General features: G+C 40.2%; 1 protein-coding gene across 1 annotated transcript in view; it reads right to left on the bottom strand.

Moving 5' to 3' along the window:
• Positions 1 to 19462, bottom strand: part of mad1l1 (mitotic arrest deficient 1 like 1) — a 70978-nt gene that overhangs the window by 41641 nt on the left and 9875 nt on the right. Inside the window, exons 10-15 of the mRNA XM_074663141.1 lie at positions 16812 to 16898; positions 15880 to 16024; positions 9291 to 9431; positions 7336 to 7392; positions 6058 to 6149; positions 5697 to 5787 (exon numbers count right to left, since the gene is read on the bottom strand). Coding sequence (XP_074519242.1) covers positions 5697 to 5787; positions 6058 to 6149; positions 7336 to 7392; positions 9291 to 9431; positions 15880 to 16024; positions 16812 to 16898 — 613 coding nt within the window. The remainder of the gene's footprint in view (positions 1 to 5696; positions 5788 to 6057; positions 6150 to 7335; positions 7393 to 9290; positions 9432 to 15879; positions 16025 to 16811; positions 16899 to 19462) is intronic.

Below are 19462 nucleotides of genomic sequence, written 5' to 3'. Positions count from 1 at the left end.
CGAACAGTATACCAGACAGAGTGCGATCGAAAGGCACAGGCTGGTGGGATAGAAGCCTACACAATAGGATACAGTAACTGGGTACTCATGTGTCATAGTAATAAAAGAGTGAAGACAAACTCAGAACTGAGGTTGGCATGTGGAAAGGCTGATTTCTTCCGTCTACTCAGTTGCAGCTGCCATTCTTTAGCTACTAATATCCTCATCAATCTGAGATAAACAGCTCTCATTCATGGAAAATGCCAACCCACAACATGAAAAATGTCCATCCCGATGTGGTTTAGTGCTTTTGGGGCTCAGCTTCACATTATTTTGGATAATAAATTTCACTTTAAACAATGAAGTGCGAAAAAAGGCACTTCACGGTGTTTCAGAAAGTTGTAATTTTAACCCAATGGGAGCATAAAAGAATAACTCCATTAGTGATGTTAACTATTAATCGAGCATCAGGAGATTTATTGTGTAAGAAAGTGCATAAAAAAACCCTTTTACCACATTTCCTACAAGGTAAATATAAAAAGTGTTTGTTCTCACATGACACTCAGCTGTCACAGTGGTGCCAATTCACACTTGTTTCAATGCAAACCAACTGGCCAGAGGTGTTGTGCCTAGTTGAAAAACTCGGCCAGGTGCTGCCACCTTATAGAAGGTTGTAAGGGAGCGATTCACAACACCTGCCAGTGACAACACTAACAAGGAGGTTGGGGACTGCTGGCTCTGCTGCTGGACTGATGGTAACTTGGTGTTGCTACCACCTGACACCTGACCATGATAACATCCTTGTATGTCAAAAACAGACACTGTGAGTCTGAGAAATCTTCTTGTTCAGTTATCTTTGTTGCAGTAATTTTACATCAAGTAGTTTGAGCATCCGTATGACTGTATGTCCCTAAGAATTAATTTTGTAACCCTGCTCTACATGTTGATATTCAGCATGTTAAACAATTTGCATGCCTCATCTGTTCGGTAGCTATGTGATGCTGTCAGGTACATGCATTATGTAACAAGAAAAGTAAAAAAAAAATCTTTTTGTCAAAGGAAAACATGGAATGTAGTTGCTTTTTTATTAACAAACAACAACAGTTGATAGACTTCTTTGTAGTACACTTACAAAATACAACTACAGGTCAGGTTTCAAATATTCAGTTTCGTTTTCATGAAATCACCATACAAGCAAAAAGGTCAGGAACATTGTATTTGTTCTTCCAATTAACATGTTTCTTTAATGGTAAGACCACACCAAGCGCGAATTTGCGTCGCGATTACATACAAAGTCAATGCAAAGACGCTTTTATTTGCCGATTCGCCTCGGGCGGCGCATTTGGGGCATTTGGGGCGGCGCATTTGTGCGTTTGGAGCGTTCACGCGTTTGGGCGGTAGACGCGAATTCGCTTGAGTTCAAAATATTGAACTTTTGACGCAAATTCACGTGAATGCTTGCAGTGGCTGCCAATCAGATGACATTCCCCCACGACGTCATTGATTTGATGACGTTGGGGGGGGAAACCGCCCCCATCTCCGGCTCCAACTCCGCCTGAAGATGGAGGAGAAAATAATCTGTGTGGTGTGTCATCATCCAGAGTTATACGATACGATGTGTGCACTCTACAGAGACCGGAAAAAAAGGAGCAGGCTTGGGTGAAAGTCTCTGAGGAGACAGGTTTTGAATGTAAGTTCTGTAAACATTCGTTCCCAGCTGGACTTGCCTGCACGGGCTATCACTGTGAGTCGGACTGTGTTTTCCTCAGCGGAGTTTTGAGCCTGACAGAGCGGAGGAAAGAGCGGGGCAGGGGCAGAGCCAGGGAAAAGATGGAAGTTCTCTGCGGTCCTCTCTTTCCTCCATCCCTCCATTATCCCCAGGGAGACCTCCGGGAACATGGGTTGGGGGGTCGGGGGTTTGGGTGGTAGGGGGTTCGGGGGATCGAGGATGAGATTGTAGGGAATAGCCAGGCAGGGCTGGTGGAGGTGGATTACCAGGGAGAGGCAGCAGGCATTGATTGTGATCTCCAAAGCTTTCACACACTCTCCTGTCATACTTTTGAAACCACAGCTCATTGTTTTCAGATGCTTTTTTGGGCTTTCGGTCTTTAAATGAATGGGCTCTCTACTCCGCATGCGCAGTACCGCGCTAACTCTTGTTCGCCCCTCGGCTTGTCAAAATAGTCCAGCGGCGAGACTCAGGCATTCACACGGCGCGACAGGCCATTCGCGTGAATAAATTTGCGTGTTTGTGTTTGGTGTGGCCGCGGCATAACACGACTGCTAGCAAATGTCTTAGGCAATTTTTTTTTTTTTTTTCCAATTAAACTGGTTGTTAAATTTTTAAGTATTGCCACAAGGGTCTGTTGTTTAAGTAACCCTGATAGGATTGTCACAGCTAGCATAGGCAGCAAAAATTGGCAACTATGTACACCTGCATCTGTGAAGAACTAAGTAGCGCTTATAGTCCCAAAACTGTAAAGTAAGAAACACGCACACAAGGAATTATTTTTTGTCCATGACTTTGTCAATTTAAATCAAAATGTCACACCACAGGCTTTTGCAGGTAACATCCAAACACGTTTTTGAGTATTGGAGATGTTTACATTTTTTATGACTTCAAAATTAATGAAAAACAAAATGAATTTGATAATTTCACAAAGCTTTGAATTGGCAAAAAGAATTCTAACCTCTGAATCACTTCAGTCAAAAAAGGCACAATTCAAGCCAATCATTCACTCAAAAACAAACAACCAAGCTGCTGCAATAGTGAAATAAACTGCCAATAGCTTTTTCATCTCACATCTAAAAAACCATGACTCCTTTTATCCATAAATGTGTCTAAACCCAAGTCACCTGTGCCTGACTAATATTCAATTGGGTATGTCCATGTAAGCGTATAATGGAGACTATGTTGATGCAATCTCCTGCAATGACAACAATTATCTTTGTCTAGACAAAGCAATGGCAGCAAGAACAAGAAGATGAAGTACAGCAGTGTTAAGTCGGCCTTCATTGCCTCTGCCGTTGAACTAGAAAAAGAAAATTCAAGACATCAGACAAAAGTTATACAAGGAGCATCTGTGAAGAAGTGGTTGATGGTAGGAAACAGATCTGTTTGTTCTTAACTTCACAGCAGCTGTTATTGTGTTTTACTTGCTTAGGCCACGACAGTGAAGTCATTCGACTCCATGTGCTAATGAGCGTGATTTCACACCAGCAAGAAAAACACTTTTCAAATCAAAGAGGGGCTACTTATGGAAAGAATAAGCTTATAGGAGAGCTGTACAGTCCATGACAGATGCTGAAAAACATCTATAAAAAACATTATTGTTATCAATTAGACTCAATCGTCACAATGACAGCCCTTTCAGAGAGCCTTGTCAGACGCATTTCAGCATAAACTACTTTCAAACATACCACACTTATACGCTCCCTTTTTTTCCAGCACTATATCTTTCAGAATTTTTTTCACTGTTTAAGTTTGTTTTCCTCTACACTCTCTTTTTCAATTTCATCTTTAGGGACTTTTATTCATTTAGTAAGACAACAGAGTTACTAACAGAAGAGAGAAAGGACAAAGAGACAGTACTAACAAACATGCAGCAAAGGAAGGTCAAACCTAGGACCCATGCTTATGTCACCTCTGTGATTTATATTACTTCCAATCTACTCATAGTGTTTTAGTCAGCCCTACTGCCAAACTTGTACCACATATAACCAATTTATGAAGCCTCTGCATTTAATATTCTGAACAAGAAAGGGGGGTGATAAAAGAAATTTGGTTCGCAGGATGTAACATGTTTAACTTTCTGTCACCATCAATAATGAATGTTTGGGATGAACAGAGAAGCAAGGGGTTCTATTAAAAAAATAAATAAATAAAAGATAGCTCTGCAGTTCTGCCCATTCCCTCAGCCAATGTTTCAGCTTGCCTTTCTTTTCAGAGGGAGCACTCATTATGACATTATGACCATCAAATACAAACCCCCACCTCAAATTCAAGTTAATTTTATTTTCTTAATAGTGCCAAACCACATCAGAAATAAATTAAAGCTAACTCTATCGTTGATCAGGTCTATACCTTGGTTCTTTTGTAATTTAATGGGCTAAATACCTTTATTTTATCTTGTACACATATTTTGTGGGATTTCAGTCAGAAACTAGTGTCAAAACTTTTTAGTGAGGATGTTTTTCCAATGGAACTCATTTAAGCTCACACTTCACCAGTCCAATCAGCCACACCCATAGCGGAGGAGGGGGTGTGCACCGAGAAGAAAATGAAAATTAACAGTTATCTCAGATATCAGGAGCTGTAGGAAAAATATTTCAGCTTCCTGATATTGTTCTAATATTCTCTGTTTATTACCATTTGGGCCCAGGCATTAGTCAAGGCAAAATGCCATTAATTGGCCAAATGAGTCCTTTTAGCCAAAAGAAGACAATAATAAGGAGAAATGTGGCATAAATTTTCCTATGGTGTAACTCACAAAGTTTCAGAAGGCTTGACTGACATGGAGAGCTCTGACAGGCGATTGGTTGGGTCTTTATAGTCTCACTGGTCTTTATGATGATCATATATGTCCCCTTTGAGTGAAGCTAATAAAGTCTAATGTCAGATAACTGGTTGAGTAATTGAGTTTGAGTTTATAAAAAGCTGTAGCGGTACAGTGATTGTTTGACAGTCACTTTGCTTTAAGTGGTCTAAATATAGGGACAGGACTGAAATGATGGGTTAGGCCACACGCATCTGACACACAAGTTGATACAATAAAAATTCCCATCGTGGGCTTATCCAAGCATTCAATTCTGTAAGTCATTCATGCCCACTCATTCAGACACTCATTTCTCCTTTCAAACGCTCCTCCTTTCAGTCAGTCATCTTCACACAGTCTGATGTAGCGGTCTCTGGGTGTGCATTAGACCATGGCGGAGTCATAAGAATTAACTCTTAAGAACTGATCCATTGACCGTGCAACCTTGAAACCTGTGTGCATCCATACACATACACCCCCATGTCCACACCGCACTCCTACGCATACCTTGCTGTCAATTGCCTTAAAAGTGGTGGTCATGCTTGAGAACACATGGATTTCATTCACCCCCCGGCTAAATGGAACCAACACGCTTGCCCACACACATTTCAATAAAGTGCCCTGGTAAGCTTAGTTTGGCACAGTTTGAGTCAGGCGAGTGAGAGGACCTGGCTGAGATGAAACACATACACAAGTATAGATAGATGGGGCCAATTTAAAAAGAAGAAGGGATCAAGAATCAGGGAGCGAGTTCGTTAAGTAACTTTGTGAGATGAAAGTGGCTGGATTAGATGCACATGCTCATGCATGTGTGTTTGCGTGTGAGCCGAGATTTATTTCATTCCAGTTTCATTCCCAGCAGACACCAGGGAGGGTATAAATTTATTTTTGCGATATCTCTCCTTCACCCCACTGCTCTGTTCATTCTAATCCCTTCAGCCAATAAAGAAGGAATTTAAAACCAACCACAGGTTCTAAGACTTTTCCATTGGTCAGTGTTGGAATCACACCTGGGTCCAATTGTGTTTGAAAAGCTGTCAGATATGGGAAGCTTTTGTGTGAATCAATCTGCGATGTCATATGGACTCAGCTCCTGCCATTGGGTTTATTAAATTGGTTCCTTTGTGCCAGACGGGTAAATCCATCACAGAGAACAGTTGGAGAAAAGTGCTGGTGCCTCACCTGTAGGTTGTGTCTCTCCAGTCTCATCTCCAGGATGTTATTCTGCTCCTCCAAACGCTGCCGCTCTGCCTCTAAATCCTCTATTTTCTGTCTGTAAAATGCAAGCACACACATTTAGGTACTTGTTTATTAATATCTAGCTTGTAGAGTAACAACTGTGCTCATTGTCGATTCAACAGGGTAATCCTGAAAGAAGAGCTCTGCTCCCAGACAAAGGATACAGGGTCTGACTGAGTTAATCCAGCCCAGGTTTATGGTGGATCTTTCATTTTCCTGATTTTGAACTGGTTGCTTTTGTACTGTGCCATGTTTACTCTGTGTGTGTGTGTGACTGTATATGTGTTTGCATGTGTGCGTTTACCTGAGAATGCTGACCTCCTCTTTGGCCACTGAAGAACTGCTGTCAGCGGCAGACGCCTGCTGTTTCTTCACAGACTCCAGCTCCAGCTCAACCTGGGACACACAGGGGAAAAAATGGGTCTTGTGCACAAACATCCAACCACCTTTGGCCATGCGCCTAGCACAAACCTTTTGGCTGAAGATAAATCTAGCGCACTCTATTTGAGTGTGCTGCTATCTTTCTCAGCAGACATCCTGACAAATTCTTTTATATGTATATATATCCCCAATACACCATTAGTTCATTGACTTATTTCCCTTTTACTTCTACCCTGCATGTTTAGTTGGTTTTTCTTTGCAATCATCCCTCATTTACATTTGCATTTTCCTCTCTTCCTGACAGCATCTGTCTGTCTCTCAGCTCATCTCAGCTCCCAGTCTTCCCAAGACGGATAAGTAATTACAGCTCTACCAGACAGGTGGATTTCACGCGTCAATACTCATTGCCATGGCTATGTTGATGTCTCCGCGGCAACAAGGAGTCATGAAAAGAAGTGAGATCAAGGAACAATTGAGGATACAAAGACATGGTCACAGAGCGTGTAGGAGAGTTTAGGGTCACACCTGCCAGCTCAAGGCTTCAACCAGCGATAATGCCATGAATAAAAGCGGTTCACTGTTAAAAACTTTTTTAAAATTAATTTCCTGATGTCTGAAATGCAACAGATGAACTGTGCCCGATGAATCCAGAAAAACTTGCAGATTAAACTACTTAACGTTATTCAAAGACCGCAGTATCTTTACAGTGCACCTGGCAACCAGTCACTTTAAGAAACAGTTTTAAAAAGCATGTCCTATTATTGCTAGTTTTCTTCATGTAGCCTGTCAATTAATGTCACCTAAGTCAGGATGTAAGGAGAAGAAACAAGACAAGAAACCTTCTGTTCTAAGATGAGAAATAAAAATCCAGGCACTAAATTGCACAATGCCTTTGCAAAAAAAGACACACAGCTCCAGCATCATTGTTCTGAACAGCAGAAAAAAAGATGTTCCGTCAGCATGTTAGTCACAGAGGCATTAGAGAATCTTTGAGGCACTGCGCACCTGCAAGGATAACAGCCGTGACTAAAAAGGAACCTGAGATAGCAGACAACTGAGGTTATGAAGTCTGTGAACATCTGACTATGTATTAAGTAGTAAAAAAAGTTTTCTATACTGAAAGACATTTTTTGAATTTAACAGGGAAATGTGCAACTGATTTTCAATGTGGGCACGTGTGTGTATATGTGTCAATACAAACTTCTTGTAATTGCAGCTTTAGCGTTCCTGTCTCCTCCTGTGCTTTGGTCAGCTGAATCTAAATCCAAGAACAGAGAGACAATGAGTAAATGTTACAGATACAGAATGCAAGCAATCACTTCCCATCATTAGCTCAATGATATCCAGCACTGACACTGACAAACTGATAAATTATCCAAAGTATGGAGTTTATTTAATAATGTTTCTCTATTTTGTCTAATGTTCCTCACAAAATCTCTGTGAAGCATAAAGTGCAGTTTAGTCAGTTTTCACTATTGATGTCTGTCAAACTGTGCACCACGTATCTGAGAAACCTACAGCTGTGAGCTCATACTCATCCCCCAGTTTATTTACAAGCCTGATTTGTTTTGTTTTTGTTCTTAAGCTCCAAAGTATTTTTATTGATTTTTACTATTTACATGCATAATATCTAAAATGCTGTACCCATGTGTCACAAAGTAAGGTGGATAATAGATCAGCTCTAACATCATGACCACGGGGTGAAGTGATAATCACAGATTTTCTCTTTACAGTGGCCCTTCTCATTATGCTGTTAGACAGCAGGTGCACATTTCCATCCCGAAACAGATAGCAGGGAAGCAGGAAAGGTGGTTTCCATAAAGATGTAAGCGACTCTTAAAGGAACTGGACATTGATAGCTAGGTGATCAGGTCAGAAGAGCTACTGGAGCCCAGACTGCTGAAAAAAGTTGATGCTACTTCTGGTAGGAAGGTGTCAGAGCACACAATGCATTACAGTTTGTTGTGTATGAGACTGTGTAGCTGGACATCAATCAGGGTGTCCACGCTGACCCCTGTCCACAGCTGAAAGTGCAGTTGACACTTGGCACTGCCTCATCTCAAAACTTCCAGGATTTAAAGGATCTCCTGATGATGCCTTGGTGTTAGATACCACAGCACACCTTAAGAAATCCAGTGGAGTCCTGTCTCATCAGATCAGAGCTTTTTTTGGCTCTTATTTGATAAAAGGGGGTTCTACACAGTAGTACGTAGGTGGTTGTAATTTTATGGCCCATTAATGGATGTATATACAGGCTTTTGATTTCTGTCAAAATGTATTAAGACCTCTATTGCATTAATTTATATATTAAGTCTCTGTATACAGATAACTTTAAGGCAAATACAGGTATTATTGTGACACATATAGAGGCAATTTAGAGAATTAAAGGTCCCATATTATGCAAAAAATCACTTTATTGAGTCTTTTAGTGAAATTTGTGGGTCTTTGGCTTTCCTCTCAGCCCACAAAATGTGATATTCAATGACAAAACCTGTACTTAGTAGTGCTTGTGAATGTAAAATCCTGACCTAAAACGAGCTGTTTGGATTTTTGAGATTTGCCGATGTCAGCGATTCCCTTTTTTGAGCAATCAGGAGCAAGTCTGACCTGATTGGTCCACCGGAGCAGATACCCCTGCTGTGTGCTGTGGAGCAGATATAAGAGCTTTTCCTCAGTGTCCCCCGTGTCTCTGTGTTAGCTTCAGGATGCTAGCTTCAGGATGCTAACTTTAGTAGCGGTTGCTTTAGCCTGTAATGTTGCGGTAAATTAGCTTCGCTGTTTTCCAAACATTGACCCAGAAGAGCGGGGCGGAATCAGCAGTGGCTCATTTACATATGAAGGCCACACCCACTAAATCAGACCGTTCTGAACAGAGGGGCTATGAGAGCCTGGAAACAATGCTGCTGTGCTTGATTTATTGGCTTTTTGGACCAAAAAATGTTACTACCATTTCATGAAGACATCAATGATCCATATTAAACTGCAGACAAGGAGCATAATATGGGACCTTTAACTAAGGAAAGGCATAAACAATATGAAAATTCCACCACAGTTCTGATAACAATATTTGACCACAAAAAAAAACATAAACAAGGTTGGAGAAGTCTTAACTAGAATTCTGTCTGGGTGCAGTGTATGTAAGTGTTGTACACACACCTCCATTTCTGCATTGTGGCTCTGTGTCTTCTGCAGTATGTCCTCTGCCTCTCTGAGACGTTTGCTGAGCTGAGGCGAGTACTCAGTTGAAGCCAACTCGCTGTCATAAGACTCGAGTATGGAACGCATTCCATCTCGCTCCTGCAGGGCAAAGAGAACAAAACAAATTTTCAGTCCTGACGTACACTTAACAAATTTTCATACAACCAAAGAAGTCATGACTAAAGCCAATTTTATGAGATATGTAAGAGATGTGTGCATGAGTGAGCAAACTGAGAAAATCAAAGCTCTTGATGTTTTTCTGATCCGTCTGCATTGCTTTTTCTTTGACAGCGTGTTGTGTTAATATGACAAGAAAATGCCTTTGTAAATGAGGAACAAAGTATGAGGCAGCTGTGCCTTTTTTATCCAAGCTGTGACGAGAAGCACAGGGTTATGGTCTTGCTCATTCGTGTTTCCCCTCATGTAATAATCAAATCAAAGACAAATGTCTTTGTAGACAAAGGATAGAGAATAAATCAAGAAATTAAATCAAAGAGTCATGACAGAGAAATGTCTTTGGGAGTGAAGTATATAATATTATTCTGCCTCGTCTCTTTTATCTGAAATGTGATGAGATAATTTAAAAATTCAAATCATTTCACTCTCCTCTATAATACTGGTATGAAAGATGTGTCCTCAGCACTGCAGTCTGTCCAGCTAATCATCACATCGAGTCGTTACTGCTTTTAGAGAGGGGAGGATAAAAAGCTCCTCATGTCTACGCCTTCTCAAGTGTCACTCAGACTGAACTGCTGTCTCCAAATAGCTCACAAGTGTCTGTCATGTGTGTGATGTTCATTAGCACAGACAACATGCATGTCTTGGTTTGGTCCCTAAACCCACAAAGACAGAACATATACATAGATGAAAACTGTTTTCAGAATGTTAAAAAAAAACTGATGACATTGAAGAAATGTTGAAAGTAAAGGGTATCTGAAATCCAGAACCATAGATTCTAAAATGTATGGATGTAGTGTCAGTGATGGCCCTTATTTTTTCAGATACAGAGTTCTTGACAGAATAATTTATTTAAATTTGTTTCTTTTTTTAGAGAAATTAAGTTTAAAAAAATGTATTTGATATTAAAAAGACGGATCAAGATTTCTGAAGACAACTTCAATGTTGATAAATGTGTCAAATGTTCAAGTAAGAGCAGGGGATGATCTCTGTCCCACTGTGCTACAAGCATTATCACTTTATCATGCCATGGTTCTTCCAGGGCAATATGTCAGCACCCATCTATTTTGGCTCCATACCCCCAATGGAGGCATGCAGTCCATTCCTTATATTGTCCTGGAACATTCATGTATAAAACATTTATTATAAAAAAGCATATTTCATTATTTCTATTGAGTAATATAAATTAAAACTGCACATCCCACATGGCATTTAAAACATCAAAAGATACATCAATTCAGCTTTTTATAATAATAAATGCTTTCTGCACTTAATCTGTGCATTACATCCTAAATGTGTCTGGTTGCCAAGCAACATAATAAGCAAAATCAATCCAATCTGTGTAAAAACCAGCAAACAGCCTGTTTATGAATGCTAAGTCACTGTCAGTCAAGATCATTAGAATGGTGCATCTCCTCCCCTCTCCTTTTCTCTCCTCTCCTCTCTGTGCTGGTCTGCTCTGCATTATAAAGCAAAGCAGGCAGCTTTTTGAGGCAATCAGGCTTTTAATAACCATCTCACAAACAGCAAGGCTGCTTAGGACCAGCCTTGAATTTTGAGGGTCATTGAAAGCTCAACAGACAATTATTAACGGGGCTAATTTAGGGGAGCGAGTGCAATTTAGGTTGAAGTCAGGTGATGAATACCGGCAGTAAATATCAGATCAGATAACAGAATGTACTGTATGTCCATTGCTAAGTGGTGCGGTGTATTAGACCTGTCTCAAAAGCATCTTATAGTTCTTGTATATAAAACTACAAATAATGGGCTGAAACTGTCCTGGTTATCAAGTCACCTTAATCACATCAAAAAGGTGACTACTCTGAGATCCAAGCCTGGGATTAGCCATTTCAAGAGCAACATGATCTATTCAAAAAAAGACAGACTGGTTCATTTAAAAACACTTAACACTTGATTTAAAACCATGCTTAGTTTAACTTTATTTGTTCTGGCAGCATCATTTGTCATGCAATGTTGCAAGACTGCCTCCCACATCTTTTGATAAACTTCGAGAGGAAGGGAAAGAGAGCCCAGCAAGAGAAATAAATAAATGAATAGAAAAAAGGAAGAGGTGCATTTAGAGGTCAGTGTGGGAGAGTTCGTTTTCAGTCCTAGCCAGCAGGCCCTTTGGCTATTTACCATCTATTAACACTCAATGGAATTCAGTCAATCTTAATCAAAAATCTGTCTCTTCTTTTTTGATTAAAAGAGAAAAAAAGAAAACCTCTCACTTCACAGTATAAACAAACCGCCAGCATGAGGACAGAGTGATAAAACTGCCATTGTGCTCTTTTTTTATCAACTGTTTTTTAAATTGCTTTTATGTCAGCTGTTTTATCTGCTGCATGACTCTTCTGATGAGACGGTGAGTGTGTGTGCAAAACTATATGAGGAACAAAAGTATCTGAGCAAACAGCAGCTTAAAGACGAGGCAGAGAGGAGATGAAATTGAATATCTTCTCCACTTCTTTAACAACTGCTGTCAATGCACTTCATCATCATTGATTTATGAGCCTGTTTGTGGCTGCAGTCCCTCAGGTGAAATAGGAGACTGAAGATCCAGTCCAGCTAAAACGGTTAGTCAATTAATAAAAACGTTGATCAACACTAAATGAATTGATGACAGCTTTGATTAGCAATTTATTATTGTGTCCTTTATCACTACGTAATGTCAAATGCTTCCCATGTAACTCTCTTTGCTACTTCTCTTTAACATTACAAATGTATTGGGATCAAAACAGCAACCTCTGGTCTTAAAATATGAGACAACCTGGAAGTGCTAAAATCTGCTGTTTATCGAGTGCCCGCTTGAGAATGGCTCCCTAAGTACCAGAAGTCACATACATACCAAGCCAAAAAAGTGGTTTTAACAGCAGAAATTAACCTATTTACAGTCTGGTACAAAAATATCTCCCATCTAAATCACTAATTGCACTATAAGCACACACTGTACAGGGGGTGAATATTTTTGTAACTCTGCAGTTTAAATTATATTAAGATCAGGATTTTGCCAAGTCACAGGCACTGCTTCCAATATGGCTGCACCAGCTAATTTGCTTCCAACATTTGTTTCTGAAACAGACAGTTGACATCTTGGAAACTATGACCACTAATTAAACAGTCTATGGCTGCGACCAGACGTGGTGACTGTCCAGGGTGTGTTTGAACATTTTTGACTTAAGTGGTCCTCCAGGAAAACTTACTCGAGGAAGCAAAAACAATGAGTTCATCCTGTCTGCTTCAGCCACCAACATTTAAGTATCGCATTGATGTTATATTCCATGGCAGCAACAATAGACTATATGCATATTCTATTTACAGTCTATGCTCGCAATGTTTGAATCTTCTCTGCTTCATTCTTTGAGACACAATAAAATTATTTGTCGATAGTTACACTTGCTATTGCACTGTCCAACTTTCAAGAGTATATTTTTGTTTTGTTTTGTTTTTGTTTTTTTTTTGTTATTTTTGTATGGTTTTTCCCACAAGGTGAAGAGGAGGTGAGGACGACATGCTGGCTCTCAGGTGAGAGCTATGAAGTGACCACATGGACCTGTCCTTCCATCCATTGTTATTGGGAACGTAAGATCTATCTCCAGTAAGATGGACGAGCTCGCCATGCTAACCCAGCAAAAGAGGGAATACCAGAAGGCAGAGTAGCATCATGCTATTCACAGACATAGCTAACGGAGCTAACATCAGACACCAACTCCATGTTGGAAGAGCTTCGCCTGCTGTGAGCAGACAGGATCTAGGAAACAGAGATGGCACATGCAATAACAATTAAGTTCTATTCTATTCTTTAATGTTGCAATTAAGTGCACTATAGCTTGCAGTTCTTGACGGCCTTAAAGTTTTCTTAGAATCAGTCTTATTACACAAATGGGATACTTAGGTAAAGAAAGATATTAGTAGCTTTTTATAACAGTCCAAATAGTTGCCTCTCACAAGTCAAATAGCTAATCAAAGAATATGATTGTTGAAATGGCATTCAGATTACACCTTACACTCCTGGCTGCTTCTTAGTACCCTCTTCGGTATTTGTTAGTTTACAAGATATCACATTGTGATTTTTATTGCAACACTGTTTGTATTTTAACATAGCAGAAGCATAAGCAAAGGATAGAGCAGACAAATAAAGCTTTATGTTGGCAGTTTCTTTGATGTTTTTTGGCTTCTTTGTTTTATTTTACTCAGCAAGGAGCTGAATTGTGTTTAAATGCAGCCCAGGTGCCTGTTGTATCATTGACACACTGTGTGGCTGATCTGCTCCTCAGCTTGCCTGTAGCTCAGTTTGCCCCTCTGGCAAACAGACAGACAGATGCCAGCAGCTCTTAAATATCCTCCACTTAGAGCAGAGAGGGGAGACAGAAGCAGAGATGTAACCTCACTAGTAAGGTGTTTTGAGTTCCAACCTTACACCCCACAAGCTGTTTGCTGAGGGAAAATATCCACAGCCGACTGACTGACAGCCATAAATAATCTAATCACATCAAAATGAAAGTAAAAAGTAAAAAACAGAAATGTTAGTTTCTGTGCAGATAGAGACAGTGGTCTGTTATATGAGACTTCAATAGTGGTAATTGAGGGACTTTGTTTTTGAGTTATCATAACTTTCACCAAGGAGAATCCAAATCATTACGTGCCTTTTTATGCTGATTTTTAGATGTGTGTTGGTGTTCTTGACTTTTTTTGTCAGTATTTTAAGTGGGTTGTAATTTTAAACAGTGTTTACTAACCAGCATCATCACATATCACCTAGAAGTGTTAAACAATGGATCAGCCAACCCCTCAAAACCTCTTAAAAATTATAAGTCATTCTGGACAGCATGAGTAACAACAGGAACACATCTTTATGTCAAATAAGTCACTAGAAAGGAGTTCAGTACATTTCACCTTTGCTCACAGGCAAAAACACTAATTTGCATTGGCATCCTAATAATCATGAAAACATTAGTTGCCCTGAAGATGCTCTAAGCTGTAGATCTTCACAAAGTAACTTAAGCCAAAAGCAGTTATGGCAAAAACAAAAATATTAAAAGTTGTGACTTTTGCCTCATTTAGTTTGAAGTATGTCAACTTCAGAGCAGAGAGAAGCAGGAGAGCAAAATGTCCTGAGGGAGCAGCTGAAGCCACAACACTTGTTTCCTCCAATAAATTAACAAATAAATGACTAAATGCACCAAGGCAGCAATAGATATGGTTGGTTAAGATGCATTTCTACACATCTACTGATGTTGACATAGCTAAATTACATTTTTTTTTTTCCGGATGAAATCTAAGTGTTCAGTTGACCGTCCCTAATAAATGAAAGGGGAATCACTGTACAGCACAGTGGCACACAGTAACAGGAACAGATAGCTTTAAAAATACTTTGTGTCTGGAGGATAAATAACAATTAATCACTACTTGATAAGGCGGACCCTTGAGTCACATTTGCAGTGTTCCTGTAACCATGCTGTGGTGGTGGTGTGTATGTGTGTATGTGCTAGGGCTGTCCCTTAACGAACACTTGATCACACTCACATGCTTGGGTGCTGGGCATGCTTAGTGTCAGTGTGTAAACGTGTCCTATTGCTTCAAGAATCTAAAGTGCAGTGCATTTGATGAGCACTCTATTTGTATTTGTACTTTCATTAAGACCCCAGCTGAGCGGCATTAGCCTTAGCATAAATCCCATAATACATTGCTATGGTAAACTGTACTCCTACTCAGTTATTATACACAGAGAAATGATTGCTCCTGGAAGCCACCACAGAAATTTCAATGAAAGAAAGATGTTGCCAAGATGCAAATGCTATAACGTTTCAATAAGTTTTATGAAGGGAAAAGATTTATCAAAGCAAGGGTAGAGTTTACTGACTAACAGCATTGATTCACCGGTAGGCCTAACTGTGAGCAACCAAGAGCACTCAGTTAAGTGTGGAGAAATGGGACAGGGCCTTTATGTGTGTATGTGTGTGTGTGTGTATGTGTGTGTGTGTGTGTGTGTGTGTGTGTGTGTGTGTGTGTGTGTGTGTGTGTGTGTGTGAAAGGAAGTGTGTGTGATTTGTGTACTAAGAGACTGAGCATGTTGACCTAGGGAATTACACACACTGAGAAATCAATATCACAGAGAGGTCTACTCAGGAACTGCAGGATCAGAAGAAGCCAAGCAGACAGCATGGGGAGTCACATGACATCCCTTAGCCAATCAGGGGAAGAGAGGGGTAAGAAGGGATTGGGAATTCAGTGCTGGCCCTGAGTTTTTTTGAGTGGTTCATGGTTCATAGTTTCACAAGTCAGATTCTTGGATTTTGTGATGGTGGAAATCTTGTGGCTGAATTTGTGTCCAGGTTTGTTTTCTGAGTGTGTTTCTGATATTAGGCACCTTGGTTAACAGCAGCACTCTCTTCTGCAGTCGACGAACAAGCGAGTCCTGTGTCTCTCTCTTCTTCTGCTCCTCCAGAGTCTTGCTGCGCTGCTGGGTCAACTCTGCCCGGAGCTCTGACTGCGATCGCTCTACACTCCTCACACTGACAGACCAGGACAAATGAACAAAGGAGGCTTGTGAAGGAAGGTTAATAACAGAGAAGAGGAGAGGGCAGAAACAGAGGGGAAACAGGTTGATTAGGGCTGGGCGGACTATTAGGAAAAGAAAGTCACAGCCAATTTAGAATGATACAGATGACTAACCTGACTGACACCTAAGAAGTCTGAGAAAACCGTCTAGAAATCACTTGCATTAGTGATTTTGGCCTGCTTCAATCAATAGAGCAATGATTACACCAAACACATCTTTCACCAGTATCCACTACACCCTCTCTTTCCTACTCTGCAGTTTCTAATATTTCATAATGAGCCCAATACGCCAAGCACAAGAGAGAAGCTTGTTAGCTAATGAAAGCTTTCTTAGCTGGACTGAGCCGCAGCAGGAGCTGATCAGAGCATGCGCGCAGCTCTCCCTGCAGACATCACCTCTGCCTAAACAGGACAAGTTTAATTAGTGAATGCCCCTCTCTCTCAATCACAATCTCTCTCTCACACACACTCACACACCAGTGGTTACTGTCAGGAGTGCTATCAGAATCAGGACCAGTTTAATTAACTTTGTGACAATTAAGGACTTCTCAGAGATACGCTCTAATAGATACATGAGGGGAGTGAGGCATGCAGGCAGAATGAGAGAAAAAAGGTCTGAAGGCAGAGAGGGGGATTTTGTGTTCACATGAAGAACTGTGTGTATAAGTGTGTGTGTGTGTGTGTGTGTGTGTGTGTGTGTGTGTGTGTGTGTGTGTGTGTGTGTGTGTGTGTGTGTGTTACCGGCTGTTTAGTGTGTAGTTCTGCTCTTTCAGAGCAATTTCTCTCTGCTGGATCTGAATCACCTCCCTGGACAGATCCTCTGGTTTCCTACAGGCAGACACAAACACAGAACAGTTAGCATGCACACGTGTACACACATACTCACAGTAACTGGCGCACACATACCAACAGACAGATACACACACACACTGAAAAATCAATACATCTGAGGGAGCAGAGAGGACAGAGAATAGATGAAAACGACGGCTTTTCCATATTCTTTTGTTAGCGGGCCGATGGGGAGCTGGGAAATAAAATGACAGGAGCAGCAGAGGGAGAGATGAGAGGAGGATAGTGGGCTAAATACTGGTCACCGCTCTACAAAACAAACTCACTCTGTGGGGGAGATTGACAGATTACAAACACACACGCACACATACAAACACAAGGGTAAAGCAACAATAGAGAAGGTCACATACTCATAGATAGATCATGTGACCTGCAAACTACATATTTAGTTCTTGTGAAATGTGCATGCATTACAGCAGTTTAGCTTCACGAAATGTGGTGTAACTCTCTTTAAAGGGCCAACATCATGAGGTTAGATCTGGTCAATTCTAGGTTTCTCTTTTAGTGGCAGTGTGAGAATGAGCAATCCTCTGAGTCATATGACAAATTTAACACATGAAAGAAAAAGGCTGAGAGGTCGGGGTGAGCACTGAGGCTGGAAAGCCAGAGTTCTCCACGTAAAATATGGATGATGTGGATTTATCAACATGTCCACTTCCGCTAGGTGGAGCCTCATGCATGGAAATAATCTCATGACTAAAATATGAGTTCATGAATCACGGTGGAATAAATGTGATATCCAAAGGAGGTAATTCCACATCGCTCTGAGCAGAGAGGGAAACGCTTTTCTCTGAGCTGCTACGAGAGGTGCCATCTCTCTGTGTTCTGCTGCTTCTCTGAGGGGTTTCATGGGTCATGCAGTATCCATCTCTGCTGATGTTACATATGACAGGTTGGTAGTAAATTATTGGGTGAGATGTTGTGAGCTACAACAAGTGAAACCACTTGCAGTGTGGTGAGAGTCAACTGTGGGTCCAGGCTCAGAGAACACACTTGGGTAAGTAAAGGGCGGTGATATGTGCAGAGCCTCTAGATTCCCATGAGATGATCATTGTATGTTTGTGCTCTCATAATTATACTGTGTGGGAAAGATAGAAATGATTACATGAAGACTTCAGGGGTTCAGTGGATTCGAACAAATTTAAAGACAGTGTTTAGGAAATAGCCACTGTGGTCTCAGTTGTTAGTTTGTGTGAAAACATATCAAATCCCTAAGTTCTGTATGATGGCTGTGGCCTGTGTGGCTAATAATCTGGAAACAGATGGGAACATGGTGCTTTAGAAAAGGGCAGATTCTTCAGCTAATGTTAGAACCACTTTATTTTGTAATATGAAATCAAAATCGATTGTTTGATATGAATGTCAAATGTGGTTGGTGAATAAACTGACACTGTTTATTGATGTCATACAAATACTCATCCAAAGTAGTCTTAAGATAACGAGTATTTGAGAAGTAGGGTCATTTCTTCATGAAATTTAAGGAGTTGTCTTGCTTGCCATTTAATGTAAACTAGAGATAGACCGATGTGCTTTTTTTTCAGAGCCAACATCAATTGTCAGTAGTCAAGGAACCTATAACCAATATTTGGGACCGATATTCATTTGCAGTAAAAGTGAAAATATTGGCGTCAAAATTTGGGACAATACAAACCTCAAAACTTAACTTTGTTTGTGTCAGTAATAACACAGTCTTAAATTTAACTTCTTATCATCTGCCGGACTATTAAAAAAAAGAAGGCTCATCCCAGTGTGCCTCAAAATGCTAAATATCGGCACCAAAAATCGTCCTGTTCAATAATTGGTCTATCCCCAAAGTAAACCACTGCTCACGTACTTCTAGACTTACAGTTTCTTCATGTAAGTGTACCAACTGAAGCACCCAATTGAGACACAGCGTGTAAGGCTCATGCCCTTTGACTTCACATTTAAAACCTTGAAGCTCAGTCTAAGCTCAGCCCCCCTTCCCAAAATCAAGGCTGAGGACCCAACGTCTAAATACATCAGAATGGCAGACTCTTTGTCCTCTTTTAAACCCCTTTAAAAATCATTTATATCAATGTGCTTTTATAGAAGGTTTTAGCTGAGTGTGTTTAATCATCAAAATGCAATGCTTGTTTTACTTATAACTTTTTATCTCACAGTATCATAGACTGGATCTTGAGTCCTTTATTTTAGTTTATTTAGTGGTGGTTTAACCTTTTATACTGTTCTACTTTCCTCCTTCCTCCTTTCCTCTTTTGTTTCTTTTTAATATTCATATTTTTTTGTTAAGGCACTTTGTAATGTGTTTTGGAATAGTGCTTTATAAATAAAGTTTATTATTTTTGTTTATGTGAAGGGTCCGTGTTCAACACGAGAGTTTATACCAGAACCTTGTTCAAGTGTGGTGGGGCCACTTTTAGTTATAAAGAGCCCACTCAAACTAATTTGTGTTTTGATTTTGTGGCTGTTTAATTATTTCAACAAGGTTCTGGTTATTACAGTTAATTTGATTTATTATAATTATTGATTCTCTCTGTAAGGTAACACTTTCCAGAGCGTTG

This window comes from Halichoeres trimaculatus, unplaced genomic scaffold (genome assembly GCF_033239565.1).
Source record: "Halichoeres trimaculatus isolate MK-OKI-2021-1 unplaced genomic scaffold, fHalTri1.1 fHalTri1_scaffold_2, whole genome shotgun sequence".
In the NCBI taxonomy this organism is placed as follows: domain Eukaryota; kingdom Metazoa; phylum Chordata; class Actinopteri; order Labriformes; family Labridae; genus Halichoeres; species Halichoeres trimaculatus.
The sequence above is the reverse complement of the archived record's forward strand: the minus strand, read 5'-3'. Positions and strand labels throughout refer to the sequence as shown.